General features: G+C 43.3%; 1 protein-coding gene across 11 annotated transcripts in view; it reads left to right on the forward strand.

Moving 5' to 3' along the window:
- The window catches only part of sdk2b (sidekick cell adhesion molecule 2b), a 431,587-nt gene that overhangs the window by 386,421 nt on the left and 26,710 nt on the right, over positions 1–18,456 (forward strand). For 10 of the 11 annotated variants that reach the window (XM_014179818.2, XM_014179822.2, XM_014179819.2 and 7 more), the window contains 14 exons: positions 2,311–2,432; positions 2,633–2,742; positions 3,042–3,192; positions 3,423–3,660; positions 7,728–7,843; positions 8,082–8,271; positions 11,655–11,753; positions 12,132–12,326; positions 13,163–13,364; positions 13,674–13,777; positions 14,346–14,416; positions 16,689–16,824; positions 17,278–17,334; positions 17,994–18,095. In XM_014179818.2, the coding sequence (XP_014035293.1) occupies positions 2,311–2,432; positions 2,633–2,742; positions 3,042–3,192; positions 3,423–3,660; positions 7,728–7,843; positions 8,082–8,271; positions 11,655–11,753; positions 12,132–12,326; positions 13,163–13,364; positions 13,674–13,777; positions 14,346–14,416; positions 16,689–16,824; positions 17,278–17,334; positions 17,994–18,095 (1,893 nt within the window). The remainder of the gene's footprint in view (positions 1–2,310; positions 2,433–2,632; positions 2,743–3,041; positions 3,193–3,422; positions 3,661–7,727; positions 7,844–8,081; positions 8,272–11,654; positions 11,754–12,131; positions 12,327–13,162; positions 13,365–13,673; positions 13,778–14,345; positions 14,417–16,688; positions 16,825–17,277; positions 17,335–17,993; positions 18,096–18,456) is intronic. The other variant, XM_014179824.2, reaches the window with a different exon arrangement.

Here is an 18,456-nt window from a genome sequence, read left to right on the forward strand (position 1 = left end):
AGACAGAGAGCCATAAAGTATGAGACTACGCCAGACCAGGGGACTTACTTCTCCACTTTAAAACAGACAGTTCAGAATTAGATTTTAATACACTTCACCCAGAAACCCAGCCAAAAGTAAGAGCCCATCGAGACCATTTAGGATAATTCCAGTTTATGATTTCCTATTAAAACATGCTACAGTGTATTATAAAAAAGAAAATACTTCCAGTCAATTATTATTGCACCGGCGGTTCCCCCAGACACTATACAGTATGTCTTTCAGAGCTGTCAAATAAAAAGACCCATTCTATCGAGGGCCACAGTTAGTAAGGTATAGAGCTGTGGTTATCGTTCCCAGAATGGTGATTACTATGGCTATAGCTCTACGCCTCCACCCTAGAGATCTCTCTCTGTGCTTTTGTCTGAATAACCAGGCATGCAAATGATTTAAAGGTGCTGATTTTACTATTCTAGTCATATAGTCTATATTCCATTTCATTATGAGCCAATAGACCCACTCCATCACCTTGAAGAGTTGGCCCCTTTCACTATACAGTGCCCTGGGGTGTGCTTGTGTCTCAGGCTTGCATCCCAAATGGGACTCTATTAGTGCACTGCTTTTGACTAGGTCCCATAGGGCTCTGGCCAAAGTTAGGGCACTATATAGGGAATAGGGTGCGATTTGGCAAGCAGCCTTGTGCAATGGTGAGGTCTGTTGTTTTACTTGTAAGCAGAGTTTATGTATTGGTGTATTGGTATGACATTAAAGCAAAGGGATTAAATGAAGGTGACTGAACTAAATCACCATAGTGGTTGCCTGGCAATTAGTCACGCTTCACATTTCACATAAGAACTATGCAGAGAACAAGTGCAGCAACGGACTGGCGGAAGGGCAGGGGAGGGGACTTTTTTCAACTCATGAGTTTATGACAAATTGTCTGGTTTGATTGTGAGAAAAAAGACTACAAATAAAACAAATAGTAATAGTTTCAAAAAACTTCAACAATCAAAAGGGCACTTTTTTAATAGGAGGGCAAAATGGCAGGTGTTGCAGCACCCTTAGTGCTCTATCTGTGCACGTGCCCCTTCAAGAGTAACACACTTACATACACTTGCTTATGCTCAGAATCAATGTCATATTCAGCTAATAATAAACATTTACATTTGGATGTTGTATTTTTTTATTTGTTCATAACGTACGTAAAAAGACAGTATCCAAGGCCTCCCGTGTGGCACTACAGACCCGGGTTCGATCCCTGGCTGGGTCCCAACCAGCCATGACCAGGAGTCACAAAGGGCTGGGCACAATTGGCCCAGCGTCGTCTGGGTTAGGGGAGGGTTTGGCCGGGGGGACTTTACTTGGCTCATTGCGCTCTAGCGTCTTCTTGTGGTGGCTGGGCGCCTGCAGGCTGACTTTGGTCGTCAGTTGAACAGTGTTTCCTCTGACACATTGGTGCGGCGGGTGTTAAGGAGCACGGTTTGACGGGTCATGTTTCGGAGGAGGCATGACTTGATCTTTGCCTCTCCCGAGCTCGTTGGGTAGTTGCAGTGATGAGATAAGATCGTAATTGGATATCACAAAACAAATACAAATACGGTATCCAAAGGTAAATGTTTATTACTAATATCATGAATTTGGCATTCTATTTATAGGACTATGATAGCTTTTTCCTAGATCCCCATCTAGTCCTGCCAACCTGAAAAGTTTTGTCTGTTCTTTTTGAGAACTTTGAGTTGATTGAAGCGAAACACTCATGAGAGCGAGATAACTCAAAAGCATTGGCACATCTCCGGTGCAATATTCATTTTAGAGCACAAGGTTGCACTGTCACTCAGTAATATATTTCCCTGTGGTCAACTTTTAGACGACTCCAGAGCACAGATATGAGAACTGAGATCCAAGCCTGAATAATCCTATTGATACTTTTCATTCAGAAATACTTATTGTAGAACTAAGTTAATCTTTCATTTCTGAATATAGTAGATGCATAGTTCTGAAAACATTACTTCCTAAACCAGTAAGGATTTAAAAGATAGAGATACACAATGTAGAAAACCTAAGTCAAATTAAAAAAGCATTACATTAGGCATAGAGACCACTGTATTCTGATTTCTGCCCCACTCATTACTTACAACTCTTTACTGTATTAAAGGCCCTGTCTCACTCTTGATACCCTTTCTGTTCCTTCTCTTTCTCCCTATATTATTCCCTCCTTTCAAATGGAAAATAAAGTTATAACTCTCTCTTTCTCTTTCTCTCTCGCTCCCTCCCTCTCCCTCTCTCTCTCTCTCTCTCTCTCTCTCTCTCTCTCTTTGTGTGTCTGTGTAGAGCTGCCTGGTCCTCCCACCAACATGGCCATCTCCAACATCGGCCCTCGATCCATCACTCTCCAGTTCAAACCTGGCTATGATGGAAAGACCTCCATCTCTCGCTGGCAGGTAGAGGCCCAGGTAAGAAGGTCTTCTTCCCCAGAGAGATGAGCTTATCCTGGGCATAAAGTGTCTAGCCACTCCCCCCTGATCTGTGGCCCACATCGACTATGACTCCCAAGTGGCACCCTATTACCTATATACTGCACTACTTACTGTATAGGGTGCCATTTGGGATGCAGCGTATACCATGTTGTGTTGTGTGTTGTTGTTGTGTTTAGGTCAGTGTGATAGGAGACAATGAAGACTGGGTGATTGTTCACCAGCTGCCCAACGAGCCTGATGCCCGCTCCATGGAGGTGCCAGGACTCAACCCATACACTTTCTACAGGTAGGCTACTATGTACCCACTTTCTACAGGTAGGCTACTATGTACCCACTTTCTACAGGTAGGCTGCTATGTACACCTACACCTTTGACAGGTACTATACTTAACTCCTATACCTTGACCCCTACCTATTCTACAAGTGTGAGGCCCACCTACCCCCAATTGAACACAGCCTTAACTCTATTCTATTCTATTCGTAGAACCCTGTGTTTTTCCTGACCATGTGACCTGGCCACACAATTCTTATGGAACCCTATGGATTACTCCTGTGATAACTTTGCTTGTTTCCTCTCTCCTGCTAGGTTCCGTATGCGTCAGGTAAACATTGTGGGGACCAGTCCTCCAAGTCAGCCCTCCAGAAAGATCCAGACCTTGCAGGCCCCTCCAGACATGTCCCCCGCAAACGTCACCCTGCGCACGGCCAGCGAGACCAGTCTGTGGCTTCGATGGGTGGTACGTGACGTCTCAACAGACTGACATTATGATGTGATGCTCTGAGTTTTTCATCAAGCGATGATGGCTGGCTGTGTGTCTTCGTGTGTTGTAGTTTTTATCTCTCGTTTCTTTCTTTCATTTTCCCTCTTTCTCTTTCTCCCTCTCATTCTCTCCCTCTCCACCCCCCTTTCTCCTTCTTTCTCTCCCCCTCCCCCTCCCTCCCTCTTTCTCTCTCACCCCCCTCCCAGCCCCTACCAGAGTGGGAGTACAATGGGAACCCAGATCTGTTGGGCTACCGGCTCCAGTACTCCCGTACAAGCTCCCAGGGCAAGGCGCTGACCCATGTGATAGCTGACCGGCTGGAGAGGGAGTTCACTATCGAGGACCTGGAGGAGTGGACAGAGTACGAGGTCAGGGTTCAGGCTCTCAACGGTATCGGAGCCGGGCCCTGGAGCCAGCCAGTCAGAGGGAGGACCAGGGAGTCTGGTGAGATTACACATCACACTCTATGTCTGCACCTCAAATGGCACCCTATTCTCTATACAGTATAGTGCAATACTTTTGACCAGGGCCCATAGGGAATAGTGTGCAATTTGAGACACATACTATATGCAATTACACAGAAAATGATCCAGTGTTAAATTAACACTGAAAGTGTGGACCCGTGTAGACACTGGAAAGTGTTAAATGAACACACTGCTTGGTGTAAAGCTTTATTTCCCAGAGTGCCTTGCCTTTCGAGTGACTTGTGGAGTTGCCACCCATGACTGTATTTGTTAGTGACAGGTTGTTGCATTAATCCATTTTCAGTCGTGTACACATCACCAAGTGAGATCCTGAGTGAATAAAATGTTATTATTTAACAGTATCTACTTCATAAGGCCTTATTTTGAGGGCCTACACTCTAAACATAGCATTTAACTCTGTAAGTGTTGAATAAACACTCATTGGTGTAAAATAACCACAATGTTGGTGTTAATAACCAGAGTTGAACCAAAACCATGCCCATCATTATCATATTTCCCAGCATCCTCTAATGCAGGTCGATTTTAAGAATATTTTCTTTCAATATCTATGTTTTTGCATGTACATTGATTGATTAATTAATGCTTCTCAAATATAAATGCCATACATTTTCTAAACTAATCCAATATGTTACTTGGATTCATTGTACCCGTTACTGAAATGGTTGTTCCAGTTTAGATCCCTTAGGTAGTTTCATATTTCAGTTTTCCCAACCATGAATTCAGGTTGCGGGTGATAAGAAACTAAGAAGGTTAGAAATTACTACTCTGGCTGGATTTGAAATTAAACTTCACTTTGTAAGACATCATAATGTGACAGGTTGTGTGAATAACCCACAGGTTGGCTTGTTCGGATTACCCAAACATGGGTTAATTTAACCGTCAATGCAATTTTTGATCACTTTCTTTCTGGGTTTACCAAGCAGCTGGGTCTTTTTTAATGTAATCCAGAGGTTATCTTCGGGAGGATAGTTCTTTTTAAATAGTTATTTTGGGCCACCTGTGAGAGTAAGTGTCATTCCAGTTGATCATGTTAAGTTTGTACACTATGATGTAAAATTGTCCTTATATTTTTGCACATTAGATATTCTAATCAAAAAAATATGAACATTATTATTTACTTATTTCTACAAAGGGGTTACTATCCCATTGGGGATATCACAAAGGGATATTACATGGGGATTTGCATAGGCTTTGAATGAACTCATACAGTGCCTTTCGGGAAAATATTCAGACCCCTTGACTTTTTCCACATTTTGTTATGTTACAGCCTTATTCTAAAATGGATTAAAAAAAATCCTCAACACTCTACCCACAATACCACATAATGACAAAGCAAAAACAGTTTTTTAGAAATGTTTGCTAATTTATCAAATAAAAAAAACGGAAATACCTTATTTACATAAGTATTCAAACCCTTTGCTATGAGACTCAAAATTGAGCTCAGGTGAATCCTGTTTCCATTGATCATCCTTGAGATGTTTCTACAACTTGATTGGAGTCCACCTGTGGTGAATTCAATTGATTGGACATGATTTGGAAGGCACACACCTGTCTATATAAGGTCCCACAGTTGACAGTGCATGTCAGAGCAAAAACCAAGCCATGAGGTCAAAGGAATTGTCCGAGACAGGATTGTGTCGAGGCACAGATCTGGGGAAGGATACCAAAAATTGTCTGCAGCATTGAAGGTCCCCAAGAATACAGTGGCTTCCATCATTCTTAAATGGAAGAAGTTTGGAACCACCAAGACTCTTCCTAGAGCTGGTCGCCCGGCCAAACTGAGCAGTCGATGGTCACTCTGACAGAGCTCTAGAGTTCCTCTGTGGAGATGAGAGGACCTTCCAAAAGGACAACCATCTCTGCAGCACTCCAACAATCAGGTCTTTATGGTAGAGTGGCCAGACGGAAGCCACTCCTCAGTGCAGCATGGTGGTGGCAGCATCATGCTGTGGATATGTTTTTCAGCGGCAGGGACTGGGAGACCAGTTAGGATCGAAGCAAAGATGATCGGAGCAAAGTTCAGAGATATCCTTGATTAAAGCTGTTATACCTAAGAAGACTCAAGACTGTAATCGCTGCTGAAGGTGCTTAAACAAAGTACTGAGTAAAGGGTCTGAATACTTATATAAACCTAATATTTCTGTTTTATCTTTTTAGAAATGTACTAACATTTCTAAAAACCTGTTTTCGCTTTGTCATTATGGGGTATTGTGTGTAGATTGATAAGAGAAGAAAAAGTTATCAATTTCAGAATAAGGCTGTAACCTAAAAAATGTGGAATAAGTCACAGTTCTGAATGCTTTCTATATGCTTCTGTAATCTTTATTAAAGCTTTGAAGTGTTAGTGTTTGACTATAACGTAAAAACAATTCAACAGATCAGATGAACCGGAATGACATTTAGTCTCAGGGGATGGCCAAAAATAACTTATTTCAAGCCACTCTCCTACTAAACCCAGCCTCCAGTCTTCTGATCTCAATAACCCAGCATCAACAAACCAACCTTGTGAACCAATCTTAAAACTAAGTGACCTAATCCCTGCAACCCAGTTTTTCTTTTGCTTAAGCCCTCAAAATAATTCCTTATGAAATATATATTGTATTGTGTTAAATAATAACATTTTAAGAACATATTCACTTAGGATCTCACTTGGTGAAGTGAGACTGAACATGGATGAATGCGACAAGCATTTCTTTGGCACTAACGCATTCAGTAATGGGTGTTTACACTACAATTAACTCGAAAGGCAAGGCACTTTGGGAAACATGCAAATAATGCTTTACACTAAGCAGTGTTTTAATTCAACACTGTTCAGTGTCTATACAGGTAGGCACTTTCAGTGTTCATTTAAATTAGGGGAATTTCTGGTGTAGTTACATTTTCTTTGATTACGGTATATCCTGTTTTATCTGGTTAATAACATCACAACAGTTGGTGTAGTCTCACACACAGCACTGATGTTCAGTCTTTCATTTTGGCACTCTTTGATCTCCAGACTTCATTCATTTTAGGACATAAAAGGCATGACCTACTGCTACTGTATGTTCCTATGGCTACTGCGTCATCCACCCACACTATTAGACTATCAGGCTGTAATCACCCATGTGTGGGTATGGCCCAGACTTCCTGTATATTACCTCTTTTATCTACCCACGCGTATGGTATGGGGGCCAGGGTCATTTTATTCTTCCTGCCTCATGAAGCCATATGAAATGGACAACAACCGGTCTGCCTGCATTCTGCTCCTTCACACAGTCTCTCTCTCTCTCTCTCTCTCTCTCTCTCTCTCTCTCTCTCTCTCTCTCTCTCTCTCTCTCTCTCTCTCTCTCTCTCTCTCTCTCTCTCTCTCTCTCTCTCTCTCTCTCTCTCTCTCTCTCTCTCTCTCTCTCTCTCTCTCTCTCTCGCTCTCTCTCTCTCTCTCTCAAAACAAACTAAAGTGAGGCATGAGTTCTTTCGTTACGCTTTGTCTTTCTGTCTCTGGATGTTCTTGTAGAAGATGCAAAGGGTTAGGATGTTCTCTCACTGTGCTGGTGCAGTCACTGTGGATACCAGACTTTAGGGAGCGGGGAGTAGAGGAGGGGAGTAGAGGAGGGGAGTAGAGTAGAGGAGGGGAGTAGAGGAGGAAATTGGGAACACATGGGCTAGAATTCCTCTGCTTTTTTCATTTTTTTCCACTCACTCAAGCAAATTCTTCCGAATCACTGTTTTATGTCCAGGGATGAGTGCCAGGAAGGAGCCGTGGCCTAGCTAGCCTGATATAGAGCTGTGCTTTCTCTGGAGCTACAGCCACGCCTGGGTTAGACACTAGGCCTCAGTGGTTCACCAGTGTCTTCAATGCTACACACGCAAGCACACGCTCTCTCACACACACACACACACACACACACACACACACACACACACACACACACACACACACACACACACACACACACACACACACACACACACAAAGGCCCATGAACATCATGGAACACATTTAGTTTATAAAAGTTAGTTTATTAAATTTTTCTTTCTTTTATTTAGTCCCCTCCTGTGGCCCTACCAACATGTCAGCCTTCGCCACCACCTCCAGCAGTATCCTGGTGCGCTGGTTTGAAGTACCAGAACAAGACCGGAATGGACTTATCTTGGGCTACAAGGTGTGTGAGACGTTCAGTTATCACCCTCGCCTCCAAGAGGGACACAATACTGTACAACAAAATAATTCCATTACTCACTCTCCTTTCTAAGCCAATTCCTTCCTTTTGCTCTTCCCCTCTTCCTTCTCTCTTGCCTAATTCCACTCTCTCATCCCGTCTCTCTTCCACTCTGTCTTCTCCTCTCTCTTCCCATCTTCCCTCTCCACTCCCCTCTCTTTTCCTCTCCTCCCTCCTTCAGGTGTTGTATAAGGAGAAGGACTCTGACTCGTCCCTCCAGTTGTGGACAATAGAGGGGAATGCCAGCCACAGTGTCCAGCTAACTGGTCTGGGGAAATACGTCCTTTATGAGATCCAGGTCCTGGCCTTCACCCGCATCGGAGACGGCATACCCAGCTCACCACTCATACTGGAGAGGACCCTGGACGACGGTACGCCCTGGGCTGCCTAATATCTGCCTGTCTAAATTTAGAATACCTATAAAAGCCTCAGATAATGAACAGTGATGTATACATTCAAATGTTATTTGTTACATGCTTCGTAAACAACATGTGTAGACTAACAGTGAAATGCTTACGGGCCCTTCCTAACAAAGCAGAGAGTAAAAAATTGAAATTATAGAAAAATTATAACACAAGGAATAGATACACAATGACTAATGATATACACAGGATACCAGTACTGAGTCGATGTGCAGGGGTACAAGGTAATTGAGGTAGATATGTACATATAGGTAAATGTAAAGTGACTAGGCAGCAGGCTAGACAATAAACAGTAACAGCAGCACGTGATGAGTCAAAAGAGTTAATGCGAAAATGGTCAATGCAATAGTCCGGGTAGCTATTGATTAACTATTTAACTAACTATTTATCAGTCTTATGGCTTGAGGGGAGAAGCTGTTCAGGATCCTGTTAGTTCCAGACATTGGTACAGCTTGCTGTGTGGTAGCAGAGAGAACAGTCTGTGACTTGGGTGCCTGGAGTCTTTGACAATTTTTAGGGCCTTCCTCTGACACTGCCTGGTATAGTGGTCCTGGATGGCTGGGACCTCGGCCCCAGTGATGTACTGGGCCGTATGCACAACCCTCTGTATCACCTTACGGTCAGATGCCAAGCACTTGCCATACCAAGTGGTGATGCAGCCAGTCAAGATACTCTCAATGGTGCAGTTGTAGAACGTTTTGAGGATCTGAGGGCCCATGCCAAATATTTTCAACCTCCTGTTGTCGTGCCTTTTTCACGACTGTTGGGCCATAATAATTCCTTAGCTCAAATGCTTTGGTTCAAATGCCATCCGTTTAATTTTTTGGTATTTATTAATCTGTATATATAGTATTTTAGTGTATATATATTTTTACTGCTCTAGGGATATAATTATTGCTTGGATAAACGTATTTACTATTATGTATTGATTTCTTTTTCACTCTTTATGCGGTGCGTACTACCCAGAACACCAGAATAATTATCACTGAATTATCTCAGTGAATTATTGTCATGTTTGTTTATGTGTCAATTAATTCCATTAAGAATGGGTTGCCAACTAGCGAATTGACACAAAAATAAAATGAAATTAATTAATTCCTCAGTGATATGGACATCGAGGAACTGGAAGCTCTCAACCTGCTCCACTACAGCCCCGTCAATGTGGATGGGGTGTGCTCGGCCCTCCGTTTCCTGTAGTCAACGATCAGGTCATTTGTCTTGCTGACGTTGAGGGAGATGTTGTTGTCCTGGACCACACTGTCAATTCTCTGACTTTCTCCCTGTAGGATGTCTCATCATCGTTGGTGATCAGGCCTACCACAAACTTAATGATTGTGTTGGTGCTGTAGTCAATGAACAGCATTTTCACATAGGTGTTCCTTTTGTTCAGGTGGGAAAGGGCAGTGCAATAGAGATTGCATCATATGTGGATCTGCTGAGGCGGTATGCGAATTGGAGTGCGTCCAGGTTGTCTGGGATGATGGTGTTGATGTGAGCCATCACCAGGCTTTCAAAGCATTTCATGGCTACAGATGTAAGTGCCGAGGGGGAAATAGTCATTTAGACAGGTTACCTTTGCATTCTTGGACACAAGGACTATGGTGGTCTGCTGGAAACATGTAGGTATTACAGACTGGGTCAGGGAGAGGTTGAAAATGTCAGTGAAGACACATGCCAACTGGTCAGCGCATACTCTAAATACTCGTCCTGGTAATCCATCAATAGTTAAAGGTCTTACTCACTTGGGCTACAGAGAGCGTGATCACATAGTCGTCCGGAACAGCTGGTGCTCTCATGCATGGTTCAGTGTTGCTAGTCTCAAAGAGAGCATTGAAGGTATTTTGCTTGTTTGGTAGGCTCGCGTCACAGGGACAGCTTGCGGCTTGGTTTCCCTTTGTAATCCGTGATAGTTTGCAAGCTCTGCCATATCTGATATGCATCAGATGGTCCAGATGGTCCTGTATTGACGCTTTGCCTGTAGTAGCGGAGTTTTATATAAGCGTATGGATTAGTGTCCCACTCCATGAAAATGGCAAATCTTGCCTTTAGCTCAGAGCGGATGTTGCCTGTAATCCATGGTTTCTGGTTGGGATATGTACGCACGGTCACTTTGGGGATAACGTAGTTGATGCACTTATTAATAACTGATGTGGTAAACTCCTCAATGCCATCAGATGAATCCCAAAACATATTTCAGTCTGTGCTAGCGAAACAGTCCTGTAGCTTCTGACCACTTCCGTATTGAGCAGGTCATTGGTACTTCCTGTTTGAGTTTTTGTTTGTAAGCAGAAATCAGGAGGATAGAGTTACGGTCAGATTTGCTAAAAGGAGGGTGAAGGAGAGCTTTGTATGCGTCTCTGTGTGAAGAGGAAAGGTGATGTAAAGTTTTTTCTCCTCTAGGCGCACATGACATGACATGATAGTAGAAATCAGTTTTCCTGCGTTAAAGTCACTGGCCACTAGCAGCGCTGCCTCTGGGTGAGCATTTTCTTGTTTGGTTATAGCCCTATACAGCTCATTGAGTGCAGTCTTTGCGCCAGCATCGGTTTGTGGCGGTAAATAGCATGGTCTACAGCTTATCATTAAATATTTTAACTCAGACGAGCAGAATATTAATATTAGCGATCGTGCACAAGCTGTTGTTAACAAAGAGACACACAACCCCTCCCCTGAGCTTCCCCGACGCTGACTTTCTGTCCTGCCGAAAAACCAGCTAGATTTATCGTTACCATGTCCTTGTTCAGCCATGACTCAGCGAAACATAGGATATTACAGTTCTTCAGATCATGTTGATAAGAGCTCATCCAGTTTGCCAATAGAACGGAGGGTAGAGGCGATTTATCCACTCTCTGATGTAGTCTTGTTAGTTATCCCGCACACCGGCCTCTATAGTGCAATCTCCTCTTTTCTTGTTTTGGATTTGGGCCTGGTCTGGAATAATCAATGTCTTTTACCTCCGACTCATTTCTATAGAAATCCTCGTCTAAATCGAGGTTAGTGATAGCTGTTCTGATGTCCAGAAGCTCTTTTCAGTCATAGCAAACATTATATATAAAAAAAGTTAAGATCAGCATGAAAAAATACAAATTAGCACAATTGGTCAGGAGCCCGTAAAATGGACACTATTCCCTCCAGCGCCATTCATCCATTTGCTCATACAAGATGTGTTATACCAAAGGATATGTAAAAGCTTTCAAATAGCTTATTAAAGCTATCCAGACTTTGATATTATAGTCGACCAATGCCCACTACCATTCAGTAACCCACTGCATCTGATGTAAAGAGAAGAAGTGTTAAAAAGTGTAGCCCTTCTGCCCCCCTCTCGTCTCCAGTGCCCGGCCCTCCAGTGGGCATCCTGTTCCCTGAGGTCCGGACCACCTCGGTGCGTCTCATCTGGCAGTCCCCGTCTCAGCCAAACGGCATTATCCTGGGTATGTGATTTAACCTTTGACCCTGACCACACCTTGACCTTTCACCTTTAACCTGTCCAGACAAAAACAACACTTATTTTGACTCTGATGATTTATTTGTAATTAACTTCGGACCTAGCATCGTTGAGCGAGCCTGATCCCTGTGTTCGCCATTTTTGTGTCAGGCAGAATCACGTTTCATGCTGAGTCCCTGTTTCTTTTTTAAGGGACATTTTGAAGGACATTTGAAGGAGTTTATCATAGCTTTTCTTTCTGACTCTCTCTCTCTCTCTCTCTCTCTCTCTCTCTCTCTCTCTCTCTCTCTCGCTCTCGCTCTCGCTCTCGCTCTCGCTCTCTCTCGCTCTCCTGTCATGTGTGTTTCCTTTCTCCTCCTCTCAGCCTATCAGATCACGTACCGTTTGAACTCGAGCAATAGCAACACGGCCACAGTGGACGTGCTGAACCCGAGTGCTCGTCAGTACATGGTGACGGGCCTGAAAAAAGATTCAATGTATGTGTTCCGCATCACAGCCCAGACACGCAAGGGCTGGGGGGAGGCCGCAGAGGCACTTGTGGTCACCACCGAGAAGAGAGGTAAACATATGAATTGAAACATATGTCAGATGAAGTATTGTATCACATTAGTGTATGACCTATTGTACTTGGTGAACGTACCAAAAAGTGAGGTTACTATGGAAACATGCAAACATGCGTTTTAAGAAGAAGTAGTATAAAACATTAGTATATGAGTTATTGTACTTTATAGAACATTCCAGAAATTATTGTATATTTTGTGTACTTAGATGAAGTTTTATGTCACATTACCATGTGAGTTATTGTACTTATAGAGCATACCACAGAATATTGTCTACATGTGTTAGAGTGCAGACAGGTTTATATTCTCAGTGTTGACACAACATGCTAGAGTGGCTGAGATGAGTCAGTCAGTTCTGTCAGTCACTTACATTAAACAACAGAGCATTCCAATGAGTTCAGAAGAAACCCTCATCTCATCTGATAGTAGTTTACAGATTCAGCACAAAGGTTTTACATTAGTTATATTCCACCCAGTAACATCTGCAGGAATCATGCAGTAACATCTGCAGGAATTTGTTTTGTGTGTTTATACAAGCACTTGGAGTTAGTGAGTACTGTAGGCTATTGTCTTTTGAGTATGGTATAAGTAATTTATTTAACCTGATAAAAGCTTGTACGCCGATAACTGTAATGTAGCCTGAAAACTGTTACCGACCATAGAACATGGGTGTGTTGTTAACATTATTCTCTCTCTCTCTCTCTCTCTCTCTCTCTCTCTCACTCTCTCTTTCTCACTCTCTCTCTCTCACTCTCTCACTCTCTCTCACTCTCTCACGCTCTCTCTCTCTCTCACTCTCTCTCACTCTCTCTCACTCTCTCTCTAACTCTCTCAGCTCGCCCCCAGCCCACCAATCGTCCCATGGTGCCCCAGATGGATGTTCAGGCCCGCAGTGTGTTGTTGTCATGGGAACCAGGCAGCGACGGCCTCTCTCCGGTCCGCTACTACACCGTGCAGCTGAGAGAACTGCCCGACAGCAACTGGACTATCCACTCTGCCTCGGTCACCCACGAGGCCAGCTCCTACATAGTTGGCAGGTACAGTATGCACCCTACCTAGCACACTACCCAGCACCCTTCCTAGTGCACTAACAGTAGCAACTGGATCGTCCACTCTGCCTCGGTCAACCACGAGGCCAGCTTCTACATAGTTGACAGGTACAGTATGCACCCTACCTAGTGCACTAACAGGGGGACATAATGGAAAGTTTTCTGTCGCACAGTATTTCAGAGCTTTGCTTGGAAAGGCTGCACTTAGCCCTAGATGGAAGTTGAATAGTTGAAAAATGTCACATGAAAAATGTCACTGAGAATGATGTTGTCTTATGTTCCATCGCTTCATGCTAGGCTGAAGCCCTTCACCTCCTACCAGTTTAGAGTGAAAGCCACCAACGACATAGGAGACAGTGAATACAGCGAGGAGAGTGAAGCTATCACTACACTACAGGACGGTAAGAGACTTAACCTCTTTTCACTTTGGGGTATCTTACTGCATTGAAAACAAAGATCCTTGTGAACGTCATATTATCCGCACATGATTTGGTCTTCATTGTCCTTGGTTTCGCCACATTGACCCATAAACCATTTCGTAGGCAGGGAGTCTGTCATTTATGTTTTACATCAGTGCTGGGTTCTAATCCCTCCCTGAATAGAATGGCAGGATGACTTAACGTATTGCTGTGGTGAGGACATTATTGGCAGCAGTAGAATAGGTGATTTGTTCATCACTATCTGTGTTTGCCGTGTGACCAGCCGTACACGCCAACAAAAACACTTACGACCAAACAATGTCAACCAAGCAGAACTAACTTTAACTAAAGAAATGTTCCTTCTGCATATCATTCCAATTGCCATATTTGACTTGTTTATCAATGGGTGAGGTGGTTTCTTTATTTGTGTGTTTGTATACCGTGAATACCACTGCGTTAGTTATTTGCGCCTGGGTGGTAGACCTTAGCTACCATTCCTCTTGGGGCTGCACGTCTTCAGCTGTGTTCTCTGTTTTCTCTCCTGTTCCAGCCCCTGACGAAGCCCCCACTATCCTCTCTGTCACGCCACACACAACTACATCCGTGCTGATTCGCTGGCAGGTAAGAAGAGGTGTGGTGATTGGTCCCGATGTCGGTCTTCCTATCCTCAGTAAAACCCAGTCATCTGTCAGTCAATGGGCGGTAATGAGAGGGCAGCGCAGTGTATAGGGTGTACTTAGACTTAGTGGCACACACACCTTCTCCTCTTCTCCTCTCTCTAACACTAACACCTGAATTAGCAGGCCATAAAGGGGAGCTGGAGAGTTCAAAGGTTACTGCCTGTAGGAGTTTTACATCAAGACATCCAAACGGTTATTGCCAGACTCTTCTCTCTTTCGCCTGTTCTCTCTCTCCTCTCTTTTCCCTTTCTTCTGGTCTTGTTGTCTCATGTTTTATGACGGGGGAATTTCTCTCTGTGTGAGTCAACCATGGATGAGCTCATTTTTTGAATCCTGTCTCTTCATCTTATTCCTGTTGTACACTGCGTGTGGTTGTGCATATGAGGGCCGACCATAAATGAGATGAGGGAAAGGAGAATTACAGGGGAATCATGAAATAATTGATGCACTTTGCGATTGTGTTTCAATAAAAAGCTACAGTTCAAGTCAGAAGTTTACATACACCTTAGCCAAATACATTTAAACTCAGTTTTCCACAATTCCTGACATTTAATCCTAGGAAAAATTCCCTGTCTTAGGTGAGTTAGGATCACCACTTTATTTTAAGAATAATAGAAAAGAGAATGATTTATTTCAGATTTTATTTCTTTCATCACATTCCCAGTGGGTCAGAAGTTTACATACACTCAATTAGTATTTGGTAGCATTGCCTTTAAATTGTTTAACTTGGGTCAAACGTTTCGTGAAGCCTTCCACAAGCTTTCCACAATAAGTTGGGTGAAGTTTGTCCCATTCCTCCTGACAGAGCTGGTGTAACTGAGTCAGGTTTGTAGGCCTCCTTGCTCGCACATGCTTTTTTAGTTCTGCCCACAAATGTTCTATAGGATTGAGGTCAGGGCTTTGTGATGGCCACTCCAATACCTTGACTTTGTTGTCCTTAAGCCATTTTGCCACAACTTTGTAAGTATGCTTGGGGTCATTGTCCATTTGGAAGACCCATTTGTGACCAAGCTTTAACTTCCTGACTGATGTCTTGAGATGTTGCTTCAATATATCCACATACTTTTCCTCCCTCATGAAGCTATCTATTTTGTGAAGTGCACCAGTCCCTCCTGCAGCAAAGCACCCCCACAACATGATGCTGCCACCCCAGTGCTTCACGGTTGGGATGGTGTTCTTCGGCATGCAAGCCTCCCCCATTTCCATCCAAACATAACGATGGTCATTATGGCCAAACAGTTCTATTTTTGTTTCATCAGACCAGAGGACATTTCTCCAAAAAGTATGACCTTTGTCCCCATGTGCAGTTGCAAACCGTAGACTGGCTTTTTTTATAGCGGTTTTGGGCAGTGGCTTCTTCCTTGCTGAGCGGCCTTTCAGGTTATGTCGATATAGGACTCGTTTTACTGTGGATATAGATACTTTTGAACCTGTTTCCTCCAGCATCTTCACAAGGTCCTTTGCTGTTGTTCTGGGATTGATTTGCACTTTTCGCACCAAAGTACATTCATCTCTAGGAGACAGAATGCGTCTCCTTCCTGAGCGGTATGATGGCTGATTGGTTCCATGGTGTTTGTACTTGCATACTAGATGAACGTGGTACCTTCAGGCATTTGGAAATTGCTCCCAAGGATGAACCAGACTTGTGGAGGTCTACAATTTTTTTTCTGAGGTCTTGGCTGATTTCTTTTGATTTTCCCATGATGTCAAACAAAGAGGCACTGAGTTTGAAGGTAGGCCTTGAAATACATCCACAGGTACACCTCCAATTGACTCAAATGATGTCAATTAGCCTATCAAAAGCTTATAAAGCCATGACATCATTTTATGGTATTTTTCAAGCTGTTTAAAGGCACAGTCAACTTAGTGTATGTACACTTCTGACCCACTGGGATTGTGATACAGTGAATTATAAGTGGAATAATCTGTCTGTAAACAATTGTTGGAAAAATTACTTGTGTCATGGACAAAGTAGATTTCCTAACCGACTTGCCAAAACTATAGTTTGTTAACAATACATTTGTGGAGTGGTTGAAAAACAAGTTTTAATGACTCCAACCTAAGTGTATGTAAACTTCCGACTTCAACTGTAGCTTGCTAGAAATTAATCAAATTTCTAGTTAGCTAGCTCAGCTTTGTAAATATGACTGTCTGTGAGAGAGACTATGTTGAACATGTCCTAATGGTAGTCTAACGTTGTGTCATCATCACAGCCTCCGTCTGAGGAGAAGATTAACGGTATCCTCCTGGGCTTCCGGATACGGTACCGGGAGCTCCTGTACGACCGTCTCCGCAGTTTCTCCGTACGCACTGCCAACAGCCCCTCTGCTACCTGGGCCGAGCTCACCTGTGAGTAACAACCTTCCCACAACCTCCTCGTAACTTTTCCACAACCTCACATCAACCTCTCCACAAGTCCCCTACAACCTCTACACAAGGTCACACAGAACTCCATCAGAACATGTACAGAACTTGCCCTCCTTGTCTTCCTGTAACTCTGTGGTTGTGCATGGCAAATCTTACTTTATAGTCTCTCTTATAATCAGTTATAATCAGTCCTATCCTATGTTTAATGTAGAGCTGCTATGTTATATCTGCTCTGTCTGTGTGATATATCATTTCTCTTTGATTAAAGTTATTGTGGGTTTCTCTGACTGTGTGGATTGTTCACTGGTTCTTGCACTGTCAGAGCAGTCACAGAGTGCGTTAACGCAATGACATGTCTCTCCTCTACTCATCCCCTCTCTCTTCTGGCTGCCCCCTTTCACGCTCATGTTTGACCCCTCACCTGCTCCCTCACAGCCCCCTACAGCGTGCGAAACCTGAGCGAGTCCTCTCTCACCCAGTATGAGCTGGATAGTAAGTCCTCACATGCCTGCCTACGCTTCACACTCTGTCTCAATGCTGATGAAATACACACTGGACACCACAGTGCCCTAGTGATGGCACACACACACACACATTCATTTAGTTATAAAGCAAAAGAAAGTTAGTGTGTAAGCTCTAGCCATGTAGATGATGTACCAAGCTGCCTTGTCTTGTGTATGTCAGGAAATGCAGAGTGAAAATTGAGTTTAGTAAATCTAATGAAGTCGTAACCGTATTTGTTTGTCTGTTCTGACAGTGAGCTCAAACAGACCACTGTGGGGGCCCTGATTTAAAGACGCCTTGTCTACTATGTGGATATTGTATTTTCAATAGGATTCGCCGGTCCAAGTTTTATGGGCTCATGTACTTGTATTTGTTTTGTCAAGTAGCACAAAACCAGACGGTCACATATTTTCAGTGTATTTCTTCCCAGTACGCAACAACTAACCAATTACATCCTTGGATAGAGTCTAACTACTGCATAAGACATATTTACAAAATCAACAAATGTATTTTCTGGCATGTATTGATCGCCCTTACAAAAGAGGTTTCTCGCCTCAAGGATCCTTCCTGTTTAAATAAAGGTCAAAAGAAATATTGGGGTGATGGTGGGTTGTTGGTTAATGTCAGTGTTGTTCCTTGTTCTCCAGACCTGAGCAAACACAAGCGCTATGAGATCAGGATGAGTGTTTATAATGTCGTGGGGGAAGGACCAACTAGCACACCACAGGAAGTGTTTGTCGGAGAGGCAGGTAAGTCGCTCAGTGAGGTGGGGAGGTTACACACAACAAACACACAATCTGACTCTCTCTCTCTCTCTCTCTCGCTCTCGCTCTCGCTCTCATTTCAATCCTTACCTCAACAGAGGACCTGAATAATAGAACAATAGAATATCTGACAACCCTGAATTGTAGAACTATAGACTACCTGGACACATTGAATAAAATAACTATAGACTATCTGGCCACCCTGAATATTAGAACTATAGACTATCTGACCACCCAGAATAGTAGAACTATAGACTATCTGACCACCCTGAATAAAATAACTATAGTCTATCTGACCACCCTGAATAAAATAACTATAGTCTATCTGACCACCCTGAATAAAATA

This window comes from Salmo salar, chromosome ssa28, assembly GCF_905237065.1.
Source record: "Salmo salar chromosome ssa28, Ssal_v3.1, whole genome shotgun sequence".
NCBI classification, from domain to species: Eukaryota; Metazoa; Chordata; class Actinopteri; order Salmoniformes; family Salmonidae; genus Salmo; species Salmo salar.